Source organism: Trematomus bernacchii, unplaced genomic scaffold (assembly GCF_902827165.1).
Source record: "Trematomus bernacchii unplaced genomic scaffold, fTreBer1.1, whole genome shotgun sequence".
In the NCBI taxonomy this organism is placed as follows: domain Eukaryota; kingdom Metazoa; phylum Chordata; class Actinopteri; order Perciformes; family Nototheniidae; genus Trematomus; species Trematomus bernacchii.
Window position 1 is genome coordinate 6,229,158 of NW_022988097.1, and position 22,948 is coordinate 6,252,105.

At 40.0% G+C, this 22,948-nt stretch overlaps 1 protein-coding gene across 1 annotated transcript in view; it reads right to left on the reverse strand.

The window, feature by feature from the left end:
- Positions 1 to 12,839: 12,839 nt before the first annotated feature.
- The window catches only part of gria1a (glutamate receptor, ionotropic, AMPA 1a), a 71,988-nt gene continuing 61,879 nt past the window's right edge, over positions 12,840 to 22,948 (reverse strand). The window contains 6 exon segments of the mRNA XM_034121429.1: positions 12,840 to 16,297; positions 16,299 to 16,369; positions 16,371 to 16,438; positions 16,441 to 16,474; positions 16,476 to 16,532; positions 18,902 to 19,036. Of these exon segments, the coding sequence (XP_033977320.1) occupies positions 16,048 to 16,297; positions 16,299 to 16,369; positions 16,371 to 16,438; positions 16,441 to 16,474; positions 16,476 to 16,532; positions 18,902 to 19,036 (615 nt within the window). The 3' untranslated portion in view covers positions 12,840 to 16,047.

Genomic DNA, 22,948 nt, shown 5'->3' on the forward strand with positions numbered 1-22,948 from the left:
ATTCTGAAAGTTTCAGGAAAAAAGATTCGCTCACTTTTTGTCCTGATCCATTTATATAAAAACCTGTCTGAAAATGAGCTGATCAGATTTTGGCCACTTTATGATGTCATAACGATGTTTTGTCTTGTGTAACCATTAGCCAATCACCAACCAAGGTAACACCCCCCCCACCTTATCACCTGAATCTCCTCCTAGAGCACCATTAGCCGCGTTCACACCAAGTACTTTCCTGTACTTAGTTCCGGCACTAAGAGCCCTGGCGCTTTTAACCCCAGGGTACTTAGTACAGATCGCGTTCACACCGGAGTACTTTTCCCTGAGGGAAGATTACAAGTACAGTAGGTGGCGGTAAGCACCTTAAAGTTGTTTGCAACCCGCTACAAAACAAGAGAAGAAGAAAAACTGATACAGGATCTGTTTAATCGCCATGTCGGTTTTCTTTATTGCACTCTCAAGACATAACATTAAATAGAAATATTTTAAATGTAACTAAAGTGTCAGTTGTACATGTCAGTAAACATTGTCAATATAAAATAAAGTGTCAGTTGTACTATATAATAACAGTAATAACAATATAAAATAAACTCCCAGCTGTAGGGAGTCTCAGCAGCAAACCCACCTTTATTATATATCTTCCTGAGACCCACTGCATCCGTCTGCCATAAACACTATGCAAACATACATGTTAGTTTTGGCCCATAGTGGACTCCATGTTGTGTTGTGTGAAATGGGGGGGAATTAAAAGTTTAGGTCAAATAATATTTAAAATGATATAAATTGTCATATTTGTGTATGTGCCCCTGCCATTCCCCCACAAGGTTGCAACATTGATGATAAATAAATGACAAATAAAGCTTTGCCAGTTTATAACCGATGAAACATGATGGTATCAGAATAATCACTTACATGTGATGTATAGGATGCTACACAGGTCACAAAAGATAAAGTGTCAGGAGAAATAAGCTTAATCGCCATGTCGGTTTTCTTTATTGCACTCTCAAGACATAACATTAAATAGAACAATTTTAAATGTAAATAAAGTGTCAGTTGTACATGTCAGTAAACATTATATATAAAATAAAGTCATAACAGTAATAACAATATAAAATAAACTGTCCCAGGTGTAGGGATATTCTCAGCAGCATGCACACCTTAGTGCAACGTTGTGTGTCGTGTGTCAGTATTTACAAAAACTATACCAAATAAACTGTTATTAAATGCAGTTTGTCGCTCATCCTGCCGCTGCGCCGACGCTTCCTCATGGCGCAGCGCCCACACTTCATCTGCTGCTTGAACACTTCTGCCTGGCGCTCCATCGAGGTGAGCATCTTGTCCTCCGTTTCCTGGGCCTTGGTGAACAGCACCATCTGATCTCCACGCAGCGACTCATTCACCACGGCACGCCGGTCCTCCAACGCCTGGGCGGTGTCAAAGAAATTCGCATCCCGTGTCCGCTTTCCTAAGAGGGGAAAATAAGCAATATACAATATACAAGTTTAGTCGCCATGTAGTTTTACAACATACTAGGAATGTGTTTTTTTGTATTTTCACAAATAGAATTAAGGTTTCACAAATCTGAAACTGTGTTATAAAGAATGTTTAGACCCTCTGGGATAATCCAGTCCAAATAAATCGGCTATGCAGCGATTTAAGAGGTTCAAACACGGAGGATTGTTCCTTTTTGAAGAGTGCTTCATGTATGCTTGAACTTTGTTTAATGTTGTTGAGGCAAGTTAAACATAAAATATGATGAATATTATGAAATAAACATGATTGTGAACATCAGTTCGATGCGCAACGTTCTTTCAAGACAAAGTTACAGTGTGTGTGTACTGTGTGCTCGGGGCCGGTGTTAGCCTATTATGGCTAGCATGGCTAGCTTGATCTACTGAGCAAATAAAAGTACATCTGAGACCATTATTGTGCAGATTAAAACCCCAGTGCATGTAGTTGATTTTACCTTCGTCGTCATCGTTGGCCACTGAATCCGCCGTTTGTAGTCCTGCCCGAGTTTCTTTATTTTTAGCCGGTGTGCCGTGGGGCTGTGCACATTCCCAGGTCGAGTGAAAGCTACTGAACTGGCTTCAGTGCATTCCCTGGGTCGCGTCCTCTGCGTAGATCTCCAGAAGCGCCGACACCTCCTCATCATTTCTTGATGCTTGCCATAACTGCTTTCAAAAACAAACACAACGCACGGAGCGTTGTGTTTTTGTAGCGAGGAAAAACAATGGCGGCTCTACACAACATTTTCAGAGTTGTACGGGCGTGGTTTGCAATTCGCCCAGCCAATCAGCACTGGGGCACTTTTGGAGAACTTTTCACCCACAGAAAAGTACGCTCTCTGAGTTGGCTCTAAAAATGGGGGTAAAAGTACCCGAGATTAAGTACGATTTTTGGTGTGAACGCGACTCACGGAACTAAAACGCGAAAAGTACGGTGAAAGTACTCCGGTGTGAACGCGGCTATAGTGTTCTTTTTAACCAAATATCTCTCAGAGGGGCGTGGGGAGTGGCTCCTTATTTTCATCTAAAGTAACAGACAGAGAATCAGCACTTTTGAAACAGGGCTGAAACAGAGGGGATTATGGGATGCTGCTATGATCTGTTTGGTATTTCAAGCCAAACACTTCAGAGACATGTTTTGTATATATCTGAGACCTATAATATATTGACCTTTAAAATAAACTTTTCTATCCATTTCCACACCAATACATTTCTGAGGACAGTATTGTGCTTTTTATTACATTAGATATGTTTTATTAACTTTATTTGAGCAAAGGATATGCATACCGGTTAATGTTTGCTTATCTTGATTCATTTCAATAGAGACAGATTCTAAACTACTTGACCTGACTGGTTTGGGACTCAATGTCCGAGGATATATCATTAGTTGAACTATTGTGTGGTTAATTATATAGAAATACATTAACTATTAATTGAAAGTTTATTTGAGAGTCTTTTGAAAATAAAAAAAATGTACAAACACACATAAATACACACAAAAGCTAGGAGGGAGGCGAAAAACTGTCCCACTCCACTGCACCAAGTTTGCAATTTAAGCCATGCTGCAGGGGGTGAAATATTCATTTGAGCTCATGATTTAAGACGGTTTAAAATCCTGTGTGTGTGTGTGTGTGTGTGTGTGTGTGTGTGTGTGTGTGTGTGTGGTGTGTGTGTGTGTGTGTGTGTGTGTGTGTGTGTGTGTGTGTGTGTGTGTGTGTGTGTGTGTGTGTGTGTGTGTGTGTGTGTGTGTGTGTCAGGACAAGAAGGTTGGGCACGGTAGTCATAAAGGATTGCATGCTGCAGCATCAACGCCTTCCAGTGTTTGGCTTGATTGCTAACTTTGGACAACTTCCATCAAATGCAATGACTTCAGAAGTGTGTTCCAAGTCACTTCTCCCAGGGAACCAAAAACAAGGTACACCCATCACTAAATCCCACTGGGCGTTTTATAATCCCCATAGCTTTTATTAAAGATTGACCTTTCTCAACGAGGATTTAACACCAAAAAAAGTCACAGAATCCAATGATTTTTAAATCGACTTTTTGCACCAGAAGTGATTAGAAACAGCATTCCTGTTCCAGAGGTCACGTACAGAGGGACGGGCAGAAGGACCTACTGTAATCTGCATTTTCACCACAACCCTCCTCCATCCTTTTTTCAAAGAGGAAGTTGAAGGTTTATTAGAGTTGGTGGCCTGTGATTGTGTTTTAATGAGAGAATGACTGCGGAGGGGAGATAAGGCACCCCGTTCAGGCTGAGAGGACCTCGTGGGATTAGTATAATCATCAAAAACCGCCATGTCTTTAAAAAACACACAATGGAACAGGGCCACTCCTGTCATCCTCCACTCCTCCGCCCATTCATCCCCTCGTCTCTCCATCCCTCCACCCTGACACCAGTCAGTCAATTGACATTCCAGTGTGATGGTCTGCTGCCTGTGTAGGAATGTGACCTCACTCTCTGTACCGAGCCAAATGTGCGGTTTTACAGATTAGAGGAGGGGGGGAGGGGGGGGGGGGGGGCAGTGAGAAAACGTGAAGTTGGGGGGTAGTGTGGAGAGAAGATGAGAGAGGGGGTACGGACAGAGAGACAGAGGGAGAGATGGAGAGAGATAAAGAGGCATTCAAGTACTGAATTAATGCAAACTCATGATAATGAGGCATTCAAATACAAGCAGCATCATTAGCCACCCTGATTTCAGTATTCCTGACTTTCCGTGCACACTTACTTACACGTTCCCTATTTAATGTCAACAATCAGCTACTGGCGTTGCATTATGGAAATCACCAGAGTGAGTGGTATAAATATCAGAGTGCTTTTTATTTAGGTTACCTATAAATGTCACATGCTAATGTGACATTTATAAGACCTGTGATACAAAAAAAGAGAACTGACTGTGATGCAACAGCGTTGTTCATACACTTGGCTGCACACTTTATTATATCAAATATTTCAGTCAATATAGTACAAATTACCTTGTTTCTGACATACTGTTTTTAACTTAAGTTTCAATTGCAGAAACAATGGTTGATAATTTATCTCCTTTTTTAACCACATTTTTGCCTTTTTTTCGCATCCATATTTCATGTTGATATAGTCACAGAGTTTTCCAGCAATCATCTCGTTGTACTCTTGGAAAAAAGGGTTGGCCGAAGTTCTCCAATGACAGTCCAAAATCAAAAATAAACAAAAATCCCGTTCTCTAGATCCTCAAAAAACCCACCTCACCACTTCATGTGAAGAGCTTGTGTGGGATGAAGTGTGTGAGTATTATGATGTGATTGCCGTGTGTGTGAGGGAGGGAAAGTTCAAGAGGTGTCTGAGAGCTTCTGCTGGTATATATAGTAACATCTCCATCACCATGCCTGAGTCCTTTTTACTAATTTCACCTCACTTCGTAGGAATTATGATCTGTCATTAATATAATTCTCCCATATTAGCTTAGCATCGACTTGTAGATGTGAGCAGAAACATGACAGTTACTTTGAGGTTTTGGTTATAAACAAGTCGTGATTCTGCAGATTAACATTGATACAAGCCACAGAGCCCAAACACAAAGATGCTGCAGAGAGCATTGTTACTTTTATCCTAACAAACATATCTCCATGCCCTGCAGGGGATAGGGATATGTGAACTCTGCTCAACTGGAACCCTCCCTTATTTACCGCTCATTAAATTCTGTTTAAATCACACCAGTTAATCTGAAAGGCTTTACCAGTGTTGATGTGCGTGTGCACAGTTTGTGACAGAGAGCGAGAGAGAGAGGGATGTAAAGAGAAGGGTAGAGTTAGTTTGCGGTCTGTCTCTACAGGGAGAGGGGATTATGTTTATCTGCTGTCATGTGTTCTGACATTCAGAATGTTATTAAACTTCAATAGGCTGAGCTCAGGGTTCACTGATTACTCTTACTGAGGCTGAATCCATTAAATGGGATGTACTTCACACCGTTTGTTTACCGAAAATAACAATCACACCTGCACGCTTCACAAACCGATGCATATACACATGCACATGCATTCAACTACGCATATGCATATATGCACGCTCCCTCCAGACGGGCGCTCAAATACAGACACAGGTAAATGCATTACTTGGAATGCATTTTAGGCAATGTGACTGTCCTGGCCAATTTGAATTGTGCACCTACTAAATATACATTGGTTATCGAAGGAGAAAGCTGGAATTTAAGTTTAAGTTAAAGTGGACCTATCATGCTATATTTAAATGATATATTGTAGGGCCATACCTATATAAGGTATATTTATACATTTCTGTTTTCAAAATACCAAACAGATCATGCATTTTAGCCATGCCTCATTTCGCTCTATGTGCTGTTTGCTGTCTACGGGCTGATTCTGTGAGCTGCAGCTGACCACGCCCCCCTGCAGGAGAGGGTAGCCGTGCTCTGATCAAGTCAAGAGGGGGAGAAAAAAAGATCTCCGTCCTCCGTGTTTTATAATATTATTATAGGCCTATAGAGTCGTTATTCATTTGTTTTAAAGCTCAATAAATAACAAAGAAGACCTTTGACCGGCACTTTTCAAATTTTGTCCGGAAGATTTAAACTTTAACGGACATCTTGACCGGCGAAAGAAACTGAAACTGAAACTCTGCCGCACGGTCCCCTCGTTCCTTGGAAGAGGCGGAGAGGTGGGTGTTTGTCATCTGCTGGTGGACTAACCGGAGAGAATTACAGATAGATAATGCCTCGACGGGGAGGGATTGCATTGAATTAAAGCAGCGGGAGCAAACGCTTGCCTCGGGGAGGGAGAAAAAAAGCCACAGCGGAGAATAAACAGAAGGGTAACCATGGTAACTATGTGCGGGAAGTCTTCTTTGCTGCTTTTGTGGCAGACTACAGCGCCACTTACAGGCCTGGCATATGTACTATAGCGTCTCCAGCGCTTTCGAGCGGCAATGGCCGGCCGTGGCCCAACCCCACATTCCCCTGATAGGTGGAGAGTTGGCCCAATAGCCGTAGCGCCACTTCTGTGACGTCATTGAAGTGTTCAAATCTGGATCAGTTTTTATCAGATCCGTTGAAGCCCCTTTTTTAGAGATTTGGGTATGGAGGAAAATAGAGAGGGTTGTGTTTTCTGACACTTGGTGAGTTCCCTGGAACACCGGGGACACATATTCATGTATAAAAGACGTACAAAAGTGCATTTTGCATGATAGGTCCCCTTTAAGTTTTTGAGTTGAGAATGTTTCGATAGAGATGTGAGTTTCTTTCAAGTGAACTCTGGCTTTGAGAACAGAAAAAATGTCCGCTTAAACTCAATCAGATATCCCACTCACAGCTCATACACCACCATGCACTGACTGGTAGAATGAGAAATGTCTCCTATTTTCCAAAAACTGTTCCTTTTCAACAAATGGAAAATACAATTGAAACATGGCTTTGTGTTGAGGAGATTTAAGTAGGGATTTCTGGCCTATTCAGTGAAATATTACATTGCAATGGAGGGTATTTCCTGTTGCTTGGATTTCGACCCTATCCACCAGAGTGATTGGCTCGGAGTCTACCTGTGTTGTGCGGGGAGCCTCCCTAACTTTGATCACTGTGGAAAGCAGCCCTGCTCCATAATCCCCTCATCTGTCATTCTGTCTGAGGCGATGTGGGCTGCTATACATCTCTCCCTCACTCCCTTTCCTGTTCTTTTTGTACCCAGCGTCCGTTTACTACCGCCATCCATCTTCCCCTCAAGGCCGTCGTCTGCCTCCGTCGGCCGAGATAGACAGATGGGAAACGGAGGAAGAGAAGTTGGGTTCAGTGTGCCAGCTTTCCTTCAACTTCAGGAGGTCTGGCAGCAGAGCAACTTTTCTGTTCGCCCAACAACGAGGAAGCACATATCTCAAACAGGGACAGTTAATCTTGAGCGCATGGCACTAACAGGCTCTGTTTGGTGTCCCTTTCAGGCGGTCCCGGGGTGACCCTCAGCACCACAGAGACGCGGGAGGACCAATAAGGCTTCTACTGGATAATAACTCATCATAACCTCAGACGTTTTAATACAGAGAGCAATATAACTTGCTCGTATTATGAGTTATAAATCAGCTGCTAATGGGATACGTGAAGCTTGAAACTGCAAACCTTGATGTGTGTACTGACCACTGAAGTGTTAAAGCAATATTTAACATTCAGTGTCCTGCCTCGGCCAGTGTAGTATCTTTGTTCACCCACCTCTTTATTTTAGTCAGAAAGTTCCTATTTTTTTTATTGTGTTTGCTATGTACTACAGCACAAGGAATATTCATTGAAATAATTAAAATTAATTTATAACTCTGATTTATAGCTTGAATTTTAAGCTTTTCACATCCACATCAGATTAACAGTGTGGCTCGTTTTACTCATACCCTAGACAGAAAATAGTTAGTCTATTAACACAACTTAAATCCAGCATAGAGAGGCAAAGTCGCTCCATTTCAGAGTGCCTATTGGGACCTTATTTGGCAAGTCAACAAATTGCAGATGGTCATAGTTTATGGTAAACCACTCAATGAACTACATAATGTCGTGTCGCGCAATATACGTCAACGACACTAGCTAGCTAGGTAACTTAGCTACGTTCCATGTACAATAGTGTTATCTTATCTGACGCATTTTATCGAGATCTGGTGGACTTTACATTTGACATAAAGCAGAAAATTAGCAAGAGTTGACCCTTGCCCGCATGAGTACATCCAAGGATGAAACACTCAGAAAGAGAGAAAGTTATGAAATCACTTTCCAGACTGTTGGGTGTTTATAGTCTTTCAAATGTTTAGGTCGACAGTTTAACAACAAACTGCCTTACCATTCATGGCACAATTCAAATATGATCGTTTTGTCTTTTGGCGCTAACCTTTGAACTAATCTTTTCCGTAATAAGGGTAAGGATTTCACATTTCAAGATTATGAATTATGTAAATTTCAGATTTTTGTTTTTGTTTACGATTGATACGTCAAGTGTGTGTGTGTGTGTGTGTGTGTGTGTGTGTGTGTGTGTGTGTGTGTGTGTGTGTGTGTGTGTGTGTGTGTGTGTGTGTGTGTGTGTGTGTGTGTGTGTGTGTGTGCGATGAAAGAGGCATGCACATGCATATACCAGTGTTCTTGTGAATCAAGCAAGAACTAAGACTGTCCTGAGGCGATTTCTGTGTATTGCCAATGTGCCGTTAGATAGTCTTCAGATCTCATCCTGCTGTGAGTGCCAGCCTGTCAGACGTACTGTAGAGATACGGCCTCGGGGCTGGATGGATGAGAGAAGAGGGGTGCTGCATACCATTGAACTCAGTCTTGCAGCATCTCCGTGGGCGGAGAGTGTGTGCTTGGGCTTATGTGCACCCATGTCCATGACTGTGTCTATGTCGTTGCTCGTGTTTACTTGCGGGATAAAAAAACTCCCACACAGAAATGTGCAGCCACTGCCTGCAGCTGCTTGTGGGTGTATGCAGCAGAAATGGAGGGAACATGGGGCAGGGACAACAGAGGACAGAAAGAGACCGTTGGATTACAAGTGACTGCCAAGATAAAGGTAATGCAGACGAGTCAACATCTATGAAGATATGTGTGACTCTGCCCTTTTGCTATAGACTGAGGCCATTTACTCAAGCTGTTCAAGAGCAGAGCAAGCATTTCCTCCCTGATGGCGGCAGGACTTAACCTTGTCTCCCCAACACGAGCGGGCAGCAGCATCTTCACCACTATTGATTTCCTTTCCTCCTCTATTTGGAAAAACATGGCTCACGTGCCAGGAGGAGAAACTGAAACCAAGTTAGACAAACTCTCTTCATAACTGCATAATTAAAATGCAAAGGAAACAAAGAAGAGAGTTTGGGAAAATACCTAATTTACAAAACAAAACACCCAAAGCAAAAATCTATATTATGCTTTTTTATCATAAAGAAGTAAGCAAATACTTTTTGCAAAAAATAAATGCAAGGGTAGTGGTGTGTTGATCGTCCCCTGCAGCAGCAATGGTCCGAGCATAGCTTAGATAGCGTAGGCACAGCAGACCTGCCAAGCTCTGGATATTTGTCCGTGTTCTGAAGCCTGTGTCAGGTCTAGATTTAGTAGCATATATATTAGTAGTTAATGTAAAATGTTAAGTACATATTTAAAAAAAACTTGTGTAATAAAGATACATGTAACTGAATATTGTTTGTTAACCAATGATTGTATCTTGCAGCAACATTTCCTGAGTTTCTGTTTTTTATTACATGTAAATTATTAAATTATTTTGAAACGCGTCTCTGCGCCTCAGTTTACGAACCTAGTGTCCTGATTACTTGGATTTCCTTTTTGTGTCTTTTTCCTGGGGTGCAAGCCCCCAGGTGGCGTTGTCGGTCCTTTATCCCCTTTTGAAGATTCAATATAAATATGTATACACACCACCCCACCACACAAAGTTATTTAAAGTTAAGATGACATACTGCACATGTTCCATATTATGAGTAGATAATTTGATATTAACAGGAGGAACAAAACTGAGAGAATGGTGGGACTTGGATGAATCAGAGGTAGTCTACACTGAATTATAATTTCTTTATTTTCATGTCTTATATTTGAATCATTATTGCATGTAGCCATTAAGTTTGTATTTGAAGTTTATTAAAGGGTTAGATAGCGACTGGAATCTGCTGGTTGACATCTTTTGAGAGTGTAAGAAAGAAGTTTCCTTTTATCTATCTGTTTGAAGTCTTTTTTTTATAATTAGATTTTGACAAGTGTAGCCATAGTAACTAATAGGCAATTAATAAATGTTACATTTTGGGTAAAGTATATATTTTATTTTGTGTGAATAAACTGTAGCAGATCCACAAGTGAACAGGTGAGTGAGTCAACACCTGTGTATGTCGAGGTCTCTTGGAGACTATCCCAGGTGCTAATAAACTCTCCCATTCAGCAGATCTGATTATTAGTATATGTGTGTGTGTCCACTTATCATCAAAGATCCTCTAATGAGAGACAGAAAGTGTGAGACATCTGCACCTGGACCAAATGAACCTGCATACACTTTCAATGACTGGCCCTGTACTTCACACCTCTTTGTTTTTATGCTTGTAGGTTTTTTACAAGATGTATTCTTCACTCCTACATGTACTGCCTTCACCATCATCAGTGCAAGCTACACCTCTGGGTGTTTTTGAGACTTTTCATTATATCAACTTTTTTTATTGTACTCCTGAAGACATTACAGTTTTGAAGGACATCGTAATTAAAGATGATTTACTGGTCCTCAAATGATCCAGGGCAGGTGACACATCCAGATTTAATTTGAGATAAGGACTGATTCATTAAAACCTGGGGACATGATTTAATTCTCCCAAGATAAAATGTAATCTGAGGTGTTAGCTCAGAGCTACCATGTTTTGTGATGAAGTGGGTAGACCCTGGAAAATCATATACCAATCCTATAGCAAGGACAGGAAGTTAGTACAGTGTCTGTTGTCATTCAACTAAGTGGGTGCTGGAAATCACAGTGTATGACAAGTCTCTTCCAACAACTTAAAAAAAAAGTTATAAACAGGAATATCTGTAGTTGAGAGAGAAAAGACAAATGCAAATCCCCGGTTGAAACACCTAGCTGAGGACAGAGAAAGAGAGATGTTAATTATACAGCAGGCCTTCGGCTGTCAGAGTGAGAAGGAGCTGATGTCACTAATCATAGGCTGTGACACAGCATGCCACCCTGCTATCTACAGTATTTGTAACGCACACAAATATAAATGTACACAAAAAGCATTTCATCAAACAATGACACATTCTATATTTGTATCTCCATCATAATAGCCATAATTATAGCATACAACATAGCTAAATGTATGCACTCAAAGTGAGAACAACAACTAAACTTATTAAATATTCATCATGCAGAGATGTATCATCTTGCACATATAGGTACGCTGAGAATCTGTCAACAAACACCAGATAGTAATTGACATGTCACAGTATGTTTATGTTCATAACGTTCCGTTGAATTCATTTAAAAAAGTAATGTCACAGATGTTTCATAATGAACAGGATAAAGATTGGGAAAAAGCTTTGCAGAGACGCGGGTTGTCAAACTCCAAATGACTGTCGATATAACTGGCTACATTTGACAAGGTAATCGTTCTTCAAGTCTTTAACATCTATATTCTAAAATGTCTCCGCCTCACCTCCACCAGCATCTAGCTGTAGGCTCTGAGTTTTACATACACCCAGGGGGGAAGTGATTATCATCATCCCCCCCCACTCCCTGCTGGGCTCAGCTTGCTGTTCCTTGCTGGGTGTGATGAGGACAGAGTCTAGTTCCCAAAAATGAATGCTGTAAATATTCAAGATTTACATAATAATCTATCTCAAATGAATGACAGGATTGAATTATCCCTTATCCCTTTATCGGGCGAGGAACCATATTTGGTAACTGGTGCACACACCAAACATGCCCAACGAACGATTTTAAAAGTAATGTAAATAATAACAAATTAGAAGGAAAAACATTGCCCCATTTATTTTCCTCGCGGACGGCAAAAAAACTCAGACATTATACTATTTAAAATAAAAGGGTTAGGGTTAGGCTTAGGGTAAGATATTGAGTAAGAAAATGTTTTTATGAACCACACAGCTTCCGGTCTTCCAAGACCCGACTGGACAAAAAGACGTGGTGCAGGCACGAAACATACTTACATTCTGTGTGACACGAAAAAAATGTGAAAATTGTGTTGGTGAACACGAATCAATAGGTTAAATTAATTTCGTGACTATAACACGAAATGCCGTGAGACTGGGTTGTGTGAATATATCCACTGCTTTTATACAGTCTATGTGATGGCCTTTTGTTACCTTAGCATCAATGCCCCCAAATTGAACCCGTCCATGAGTCTTTGTTGCATGTCATAAGCCTCCCTCCCTCGCTCAGTCCCCCCACATGTATTATCTCTGTCTCACTCTGCCATTCAATAATGGAAAAATGGAAAACAAATATTCCGAAATAATATACTAAATACAGTTTTCTTCTTTTTGTCATATTGATTCTATTTACTTAGTAATTAACATGTAAATTATGTTTACATATGTTTGGTTGTTGTTGGATTGCAATGCATATTAAGGTGAATATAGTCTATATTCTCTATCAAAAATTAGGACTATCAAGACGACAGAAATAGTTTATTTCGAATTACCTTGCAGATCATGTAACAGAGGCTATTTCCTTTTGTTATTCACACATCCTTTTTTTGGATCACTGCACTCTTCCCTGACCCAGGCAGCACTTTCTTTTTCTCTGCGTGTAATATCTAAAGTCATATCATGCCATTTGCCCGAGGCAAGGAGTGATTTATACAAATCCCGTTGAAATAAAACTGAACAAATATTCATAGTTTATTCCTTTATTCAGTTACAAAAGCATGATGACTTCCTTCCAGGACACTTTGGCTAGAAAAAAAAAGTTATTTCTCAAAAGTCTGATTGCTAATAGTTGAATTATTTTACTTTTCTTTTTCTTTTAAACTGTGAAACCATTTATTGATCAACGTTTTGATATTAAAACCTTACAACCCTTTCCAAAGTTAAAAAAACAACTATGTTTCTGGTGATTAGATTCCAGTAGTAAAATACTGTGAAAAAGGAAAACGACAAAGAATATTCAAATGGTGTTAAATTTCAAGCACAAAACACCAACAGGAAATTCTTTTTGAAATTGCAACAAAATAAGATGAAATGAACTCAAAACTGGCTTAAAACAACATTAGCGTCTACAGATTACTCAACATCAGTGTGTTTATTTTTTACACTCGTTAAAGTGTATAACACTTTCCCGGCACCCAACTCTCCTTTATAATACAAACATTGAGTGTCTTTTTTATTATTATTTGTTTTTTTTACAAATCTTTTATGGCATATAAAACATCTGTCTGAAGGTAAAGCCTCCGTTGGAGAGAGCTGTGCCGTGTTCTAATTAATACAACATCAGCAAAAGAAGACGCATAGATGGGGGAAGTAAAGGAAAAGTACTCACGCGGTAGGTAACTAATTCAGGTACGCTGAGGCATGATGGGAGCAGAACAAACATTTCACTGGGGGGAGAGAAAAGCCTTTTATATACATAATAGGTGGAGATATGTATGATTTCAGTAAACTCTGACTGCCTATTTTCTTGCTTGTATGACAATCTAGACAAAGAGAGAGGTCATACATTGGATTTGGTACTATATTTTTTAAAGCAGAAACTCAGAGGAGAAGAAAAATAATATGCGGGCAGCAGTGGGAGCAGGGGGTGCCGCCTTTGTACAGGCGCTTGGCCTCTGCTGTGAAGTTAGAGGTCAGCAAGACTGTGCCGTACATAATCTACAGCTGACCTCTGGCATCCAGCAGCAGCAAAAATCCCATTTCAAGCAACAACCTTCATGTCACCTTAAAGTAAAAACCGCACCTTTGGACACTGTCTGACTCTCAGATGTCGACCGGGAGTGGAGATGATGATGTTCAGTGCATTTCAGGCCTATATGTTGTGATGAATTACTGCAGTTTTATGATTTCTTATACATTATTCCTCATCTTTCATCTACCCGAAATGAGAGTGGAAGATGTGTGTAGGTGGAAAGATAAGAGGAGCAGATGCTTGTTTTGGAAGAAGGCACAGAATGTACCCTTTATATAACCTCGGGCTGTGAAGCATTATTACACGTTTTATTCCAGCTATGGCAGTTTTCACCTACAAGATTTAAAGTTTAAAGGATGAGGCTGTCCACATTCAATATTCTTCTTGTTGTCAACATTTCCTATGAAAAGACTACAACTGACAATAAAGTAATCTTACAATCAAGTTTCGCCTGTGTACTTAATTATTTGCTATTGTATTTTGTTTAAAAACATATGAATGAGCCACAGCTTCTGGCTGAAATATTCTTTAATTAACTTATAAATAAGGGCACTGTAGTTTAGTACCACACTTCCCGGCTGTTATATATACTTCATATAGTATATATACCAGTGCATCAATTGTGTATTAATCTGTCGCTGAATTATAGTTCCCAACAAATGCTCTATGTATTTCTGTTTAAGTAACATTTTCACAAAACTACATAACCATGTCAGTTGTTTTAGCAAAAATACCAACAAGCATTCTTTAAATTTAACACATTACATTTGTGAGATGTTTTTAATATGTACGCCTTCTGTCATATATTGCTAAATCCTCCAAATAGATGACATCCTGTTGTTGTGTTTTTTCACAATATTTGTTGACAAAAAGAAAATATATAATTATGCCAGCCTTATTGTTTTCTTTCATTTAAATTGCCTTTTATGACCCCAAGTCCGTTTTCGGCTGTGTGTACCACTAACGGACATAACGACCCTAGAAATGCAAAGCACATCACCAATAGTCATTTTGTGTTAGAAGTATTGAAATGGTGGAATTTTGGTTTAACATGCCAAACCGAGGCAGTCTGCCCTTTGTCATCTCTGCCCTCTGCTGTTCAGGACCCGCCGCTCTAATTCTGTTTACATGACATCTGAAAAAGGAAGAACTCTACAGCCAGGCAGTATGGGACAAACGGAAACCTTGACTGTTAATAAACACGGACAAATGTGAAGGTGAGTCTGCCAGTCACATCGCATGTTTCAATTCTAAGCTAGCTAGAGGAGGCCAATTTCCCCTTTATAGGTTGCGCACGATCTGCAGGGGATGAATTGAGTGGCTTCACTGCCCATATCAATAAAAACTGAATACAGCTGAAAATACATCACAGGAGGGAGGGAATTATGCAGCTCCAACAATAGTTTGAAGAACATTTTCTGCAGATTATATCTGAATCTGTCAATCATTGTTCTTCAATGTTTGCTGCAAATAGACTCCCCAGTATATCAATGGATATGCTATGAATGTCACAACAGTAGAATACAGTGTAAGGTCACTCAGTACTGTACAAAGCCACGGAGTAATGTGTCAGTGTTTTGTTTTTTTCCTGTTTTATAGCCTTTCTTAGGTCAAGTGATTTCTGAATCTCTGACTAAATATGAACTCTGTCCCAGGAGAAACAAGTGGGTATCAATGTGTATCTGTGTTTATCTGTGTGTATGTGTGAGAATGGTCATATGGCACAAAGACAAGGCATGTTGTGTTAAATGAGGTGTAGCAGCAATGCATGTTTGTTGTGGCCTGGTCAACTGCTGATCTAAACAGTGTTCACCTTCAGTTGCGGATAAATCGAAATCAACCTTGTGACAAATATCTTTGCGCTATTACAGTTTTGTAAAACCATATACTTTATCTTAAAATCTGTCTTTGCTCCGCAGAGCACTTTGTCCTCCCAAAATGGCGTGTAAATGTGAGAGGGAAAGAGAGCAGGAGTGTCCCAAAACAATATGAAATCATTGTAGCAGTCACAAGTGTTTGTCCACCCCTGCCACATCTGTGCAAAGACATGTTCCATCAGCCATCAGAAAGCATCTAGGTAGTACAAGGTCAGCAGTGGAAGTGAAGATATTGCACACGCAGACTTACGTCAACAGCTCCATCGAAATGGCACAGCGCAGGCGTCACACTAAACAATAAAGTTCTTTTTTTCCCACAAAAATTAACACTGTAAAAAATTCCAAAAACACGCCCCGTTGACGGCTTCTTTATTGCAGCACAAATCCCTTTTTTTTTTCTCAGTATCTGTTTTTTCAAACATCCACTTATTAAAAAAAATGTTGCGAGTCTCAGTTTTGTAATGAGCGGTTCGAGAGTGCATTTTGGCAGTAGGTAAAGTCTTGTTCAAGTCGGGCACGTTGACAGCCAGGAGGAAAGATGGGTCAAACCAAACAGCCATGATTTTTGAGATTTAGAGTCTTGTGCTCTTTTTCTGCCTCACCCTGCCTATTCCTCGCCGCCAGCACAGTCATGTGAGGATCACATGCCGGAGGCACCCAGTCCCATGCTGGCGGTGTGGCTCATACAGGGCAGCGTCTGAACGGTCTTGGGGAAGTCGTGGGTGAGGATTCGTCCGTTCTCTCCGCCGCTTCCGTTGCCACTCATTCGGGTCAGGGTGGAGCAGCGCATGGCGTCGTTGATGGATTGCTGGAGACAGAAACATAAAAGGGATTATAGTTAGTCCACATGCAAGATCTCACTCTTACACACATGCATGCATTATATCCTAATCAGAGCAGAGTTAATGCAACAGTTAGAGGTAGCAGCGCAGACAATTACTATAAAAGGACTTTAAAATATAGGACAATAAAGATAGGTTATGCAGTTTCTCTTTCTTTATAAGATGAATTTAAGCAGCTTTCTATGTCTCTATCTAAATGTGTTGCTGGCCCGCCAAGAAATTCAGGAGCAGATTTAGCTGTTAGGAGTCACCGGGTGCCGGTTTCCACCCTCTTAATGTGGGTCTGAGTGATATTCGCGGGTGGTAAACCGTGGTGCCGGCCGATCAATGTCCCACTCTGCAACAGGAGGAGCAGAGCAATGTGTGGGCAGTAAGAAGGGGGTTGAGGCTTCACTCATTGGTTTAATAGCTTCATTCCCCATTGTAGCGTCATAAAAGCCACTGAGCCTGAAAGCCAACCTAATGTGTGTGTGTCTTTAGTGTTTGCCTGCACCCCCTATTCTATAGCGGATTAAATTGGGCAAAGCGAGTGAGATCTAGAGGAACTGGTGAGTGCTGCATGGGGTTTGGAGATTCACACCAGCCTCTAATTGGAACGCCGTTGTTGTTTCTTTCAAGCCAAACAGCATAAAGGCACTTCTGCACTAATAGGCTGCTCGCAAATCTCATCAGCATACTGATCAGGAGCCTCTTCGTGGGCTGATTAAAACGTAAGAGACTCATGTTGAAAATCAGTCCTTGTCTTGGCCCCGTCTTGTCTTTTTCGCTGTTTACACGGAGAGTATATCAGCGAGGGCCTTTGATGTTGAAAGAACGAATCAAAGGTTGTTTGTTGCAAATTGATCCATGAAGCAGATGACTAAAAGCTACAATATCACTGCTGTCAGGTGGAATCTCACATCTCCCGATAGAATATAACAAGCAACAAGTCCTTCCTTTTAGTTTCTGGACAGACAACAATTTGAGTTAGACTGTTCGAGGTCAAAGCAGTGATAACACACATGTACCAGGCCTGCCTTATGGTATACATATAAAGGATGTTCACCACAATGGGCCCTGCGTTTGCGAGACAGTCAGCAAAAAGAGAAGAAGGAGCAAAGGAGAGATTTGCTCAGAGCGACAGAGGTAGGTAGATGTACCACTGTAATTCAAATTGCCTTTATACCTGTGCTGTAAAAGTAGTAAAACATATTCATTTGTGAGATTATATAAATGAGTAGAGTAATGGGATTTAACTAGAATTTGCGTTTTTTATGTGCATGTAATTAGTTGGATTTCATATAATCAAAGTCAGTGAGTAACTCATATAAATCAAATCTTTATATCAACACATTGTCAATATAATAGTGTAAAGGGGATGAGAGCAAAAGGTACATTTAAAGACAACCTTTTCTCAAGATGAGTTCAACCCTGCAAAACTAACTGCCCTGAGAGGCATGTTAGAAAAAGAAAAAACGTTTTCTAAGTTAGATTTAAATATATTAATTTTATTCAGTTTGTTGTAATACTCATGTCTGCCACAAGAGGCTGAAGTGCACCACTACCCCTTTAAATAAGAAGACTTAAAGAACTTGACTTTTACCTTACGGCAAATTAGCAGTAAAAAGTACTTAACACAATGTAAGTACAGTATATGTGTTTGAAGTGCACAGAAATATTACATCTTAAGGGAAAACGTAATGTAGTGGTGCACTTTTAGTCTGTAGTGGCAAACATTTGTATTACAACAACAATGACATGTTTTAACCTAGCAAATATCGTTTCCCTTCCTGTTGTGGATGAACAGAAATAATTGTGAATTTCAGAAAGATTACCCCATATATTTTTTTTAACGATGATCTTTACAGTAATGTTTCTCTCTTGGCTCTGTAGTTCTGTAATATCAGCTAAAGTGCTACAAATGTAAACTTTATTAAAAAAACAGGCATAATGGCAATTTTAGAATTAAGTGATTCAACAACATTGCAGTAGATCAGGGACGTAAAGACTGAGCGAGGTAGCGGCAGAGTTAGAGAGAGGTACAGGACAGCGTTTGCACTGCGGTGGAAGCCAACAGAGGCCCTACTGTGATCACGGTTAGATGGGCGGAAGGGTGAGGAGGCGGATGTCATCATCATCATCATCATCATCATCATCATCATCATCATCATCATCATGGTTTGAATCACAGCGTTTCCTACCCCATGGCTGTGCTCTGCCCTTATATCTTAACAGTGTTGTTGGCGTACAGGCCGTAGCTCTGCAGCTCTGTGTAGGGGGCGCTAGCACCACTGTCTAAGGCTGAGCAGTGAAAGGCCTGAGCGGCTGAGGCGGCAGCGGCTCGCGCGGTGGACACCTTCATTCGGCGCGACTCGGTCCTGGACTTGTAGCAGAACTCCACCAGCGCCACCAGCATGGCCAGGCCCAGGCCGCCGATCAGGATGTAGAAGACCCCCGCCACATTGCTGAGGCTCAGAGCGCTCGTCTTGTCCTGGAGGGAGGGAAGGAGGGAAGAGGGCAGAGCCAAGGGGTGAGGAAAGATAGTGGCAACAAAACAGCTTTAAACACACGGGACTCAAACACTGATTCACACACACTTAATTATAGACAAACATTTGTTTAACTTAAAAACATTACAGCATAGGAACACATACATATACACAAACTCCAACCCATACACACTTAAGAGTACACACATTTTATACAGATGACCCTGAAGACGAACTAGGCCCACATAGAGACAAAATACAGCACATATAATATACAAATAACACGTATAGTAAAAGACCAGAGGACAACACACACACACACACACACACACACACACACACACACACACACACACACACACACACACACACACACACACACACACACACACACACACACACACACACACACACACACACACACACACACACACACACACACACACACACACACACACACACACACACACACAAACACACCACACACAAAACATCTTTAACGGAACCATATTTTGGAGGCTTGTCTCACAAAGTAACATTTAAAGTAGAGGTTTTAACATCTCAACATAACTCTACACCAGGGCTATTCAAATCCGGCCCCGGGGTGATATTTACTGGCCCTTTGAGTATAATGTTAAAAAGTAATCTTTTTTTTTTTTAAGATTTTTTTTTTTCTTTTTTTTGTGCCATAGTGCCTTTATTCCAGAGAGGGTGTTACATTGAGAGATAGAGGGGTAGACAATGCCTGAAAACTTCGACGGGCTCGGGTTTCGAACCCACCTACTATACTGTAGTGACAACTCCTGTCATTGATTGCATCTCTGCGTGAATGATTAGATAATTTCACCTAAATGAAATCAAATGAAACATGTAGGCCTACTGAGTTCTGAACTTGCCATTTAGATCTATAAAGGCCTTGGGGCTATGTTGTTTGATTGAATTAAACACAATATATGCACTCCACTATGCTGTTGTAGTATTTACTGTATCTGAAGCTCTTAAATATGATTGCTCATATTTCAAGCCATCTTTTTCCCGGCCCCTTGCTTTGGATCATTTTCATCAACCGGCCCCCATTCCAAACTAATTGAATAGCCCTGCTCTACACCAACTGGTACAATGAGTGTAATTGTTAAATATATTTCAGTTGTGTAGTGTAGTCAATGCTGCTCTCAATGGCTTCTTAAGAAACAGTGAAAACATTGTTCAAAAAAGCAAATAGTGAAATCCACTTCTGCATATCGTATGCATTGTAGACATCAACTTTATTGATTTAAAAAAGGACACCCAAAATTATCTCCCAGTGATTTATTCAATGTACATTTTAGTCAAAGGCATTTATTAAATTAAATTAAATTTAGTATTTGTTTTAATTCGGGAAATCAAACTCCTGATCACAAGCAAATGTATTGAAACCTTTCAATTGATAAAGAAGACATGTATTCCCTGTTTCAGGCTACCTAGCATATTCACGTGGGAGCCATATTATTGAGGCATATCTTAAAAGCTGACTGTAATGCACTCGCTTTGTGAGACAGGCCCCAGAAGATGACAATAAATACTGATCTAGAATTTCTATTACTTATTTATACAATACTAAGCTTTTTAAACAAAACCTATATTAACATTTAAAGTCAAATACTGAAACACATGGGTTTTTTTCAAAAATATATATTTTTTTAAGGGGTAAAGTAAAATGCACTCCACAACACATGCATTCATGCAACAACAGCACAAACAAATCTTGGTTTGACATTGCTCCATTTTATAGGTCATTATTCTCTATTGCAGTGGCACTTAACTCACATTTATGCCTATTTATAGTCTGTTATGAAAGGGAACCATTAAGACTTAAATGAGTCAACCTAAAGGGCTCTCGTGAAACAATGGGGTCTAATGAGGATGTTGTTTTATGTAAATCCATTTTTGGAATATATTTGTGTCACTTGAGGAGATTAATAGAACATGAAAACATTTTATTATGCCTCTGAACTCTACCTCTACATTTGGGCTTGTATTTGTTCTATTCACTTATACCAAATGTTTTTAAGCCTATGGGAAAATTAGCATTTCAATTACATTCATTCTGAATTTTGACCAACGATAAAGTGGATACCCTGTGAGTCAGTAGAATGATGAAAATACATTTTATACCAGGGAATATGTGTCAAACGATGTGCTATGGAGGACTGAGAGATTGCAGCTGTTTGCATCAAACATGGACTACACTGGTTCATTTGAAAGACCATTTAATTCTCTTCTGCTACATTTTTGTTTATCCCTGGGACTGGGAGCTATAATTGCTAATCTTCCTGGAGTCGGTCCTAGCTATGCACCAATTCCTTAAAAATGTTTTCAAATACAATGTGTGTCCAAACAAAAACAAAAAAATTATACCACCCAAAGTAAAAAGCTACTTATTAAGACTCTAAGCCCTTCATACAGCTATTTGCGTAATTTCAAATCTATCACATATTCAGGTTGTGAATGCTGACCAAATATTTAAAGAATAGCTTTTTCCCTTCTTGCAGAGTGATAGATAAAAAGATCAACAGCACTGGCAGTTAAGAAAGCTTATGTTAGCATTAAGACTTCGACATGTGTAAACAGCTAGGGACATTTGGACTTGTTTGTTTTTATATATGAGGTTTAACTGGCTAATCAGTTAGTGTTAGAGGTGCTGGTAGGCAGAATTGGTCCCATTGGGACAGAGATAGCATAGCTTTCCCCATGATTATCCTTCTGCTAGCCTAAGCTAACTTTAGCTGTTGGCTGTTGTTAGCTACATTCAGGTAGTTAGCGGTATTCAGTGGTATTAATCGTATTATATAACTTTCTGCTCCAAAGCAACAAGACCATTTCCCAAACTGTCAAATGATAACTTACAAGTCAATGTATGTTGCAAAATTAATAAATCTTTACTATAAGGGATTTCAAATGTCATTGCGGAGTAGATTTAAATATAGATGTGACTGTAGACTAGCAAAACTCTATTTTGTTTATCCTACAAAATCTCTCCTTAAATGGAACTCTATGATACATCCTTGGATAAAATAATCTCAATTTCTTCAGCCCGTCATGGCACATCATTTCACACCCCTGTCCTTGAGTATCCAAATGTAAGGAAAAGGATGAAAAAAAGGTTGGCACTAGTACTGTGTTGACAGGTTCAGAAGGCCAGCTGACAAACACATTCAGATGTACCCAAGCTAAAGAGAAAAAGCTTTTCTGTCAGGGAAAACTACTGTTTGAAACAAAAGACAGCTTTAACTGATAATGTATGAGCACAGTGGCAGACTTGGTGTGACTCAGGGTCGTTCTAGCAGATTGCCAGGGTTTGCATCCACACATGGACACAGTGCAGAGTGCTAGGGGCAGGATTATTATAAGGACCAGAACGCAAAAGGTTACAGCTCAACATGTTTGAAAGGTTAAGCAAAGTCAAATGCCTAATGTCATCATCTGTCCCCCTCACGTCCTTCTCTGTTGCTTTTCTTAGTCTTTTTCCTTGGGAAGGAATTGCAGATTGCGTTTAAACTGATTCATATTCAATCTACAGTACAAACTCAAGGTTATCATCACACTTGATCTGTATGTTGGAGAGGTTGGAAATTTTTTCAGGGGACTGGAAGTGGAATACAAATTACTCATACCACTTTTTACTTGCAGGTGACTGCAGAGGTTATATATTTAAAACAAATATTTTTTTAGTAAAACATGTTGTGGTGGATTAATAAGGATTTTCTTACAATCCTAACTAATCTACCACACAATATCTATTTACACACTGTCAATGAACATTAAATATCTGAAAAAAACAAACTCAGCAGGGAAAAAAGACACAAGAGAAACACCGGAGTAATGGCCCGAATATAAGACAATGATTTTAACTTTTGATGGCTAATGTGTGCCTA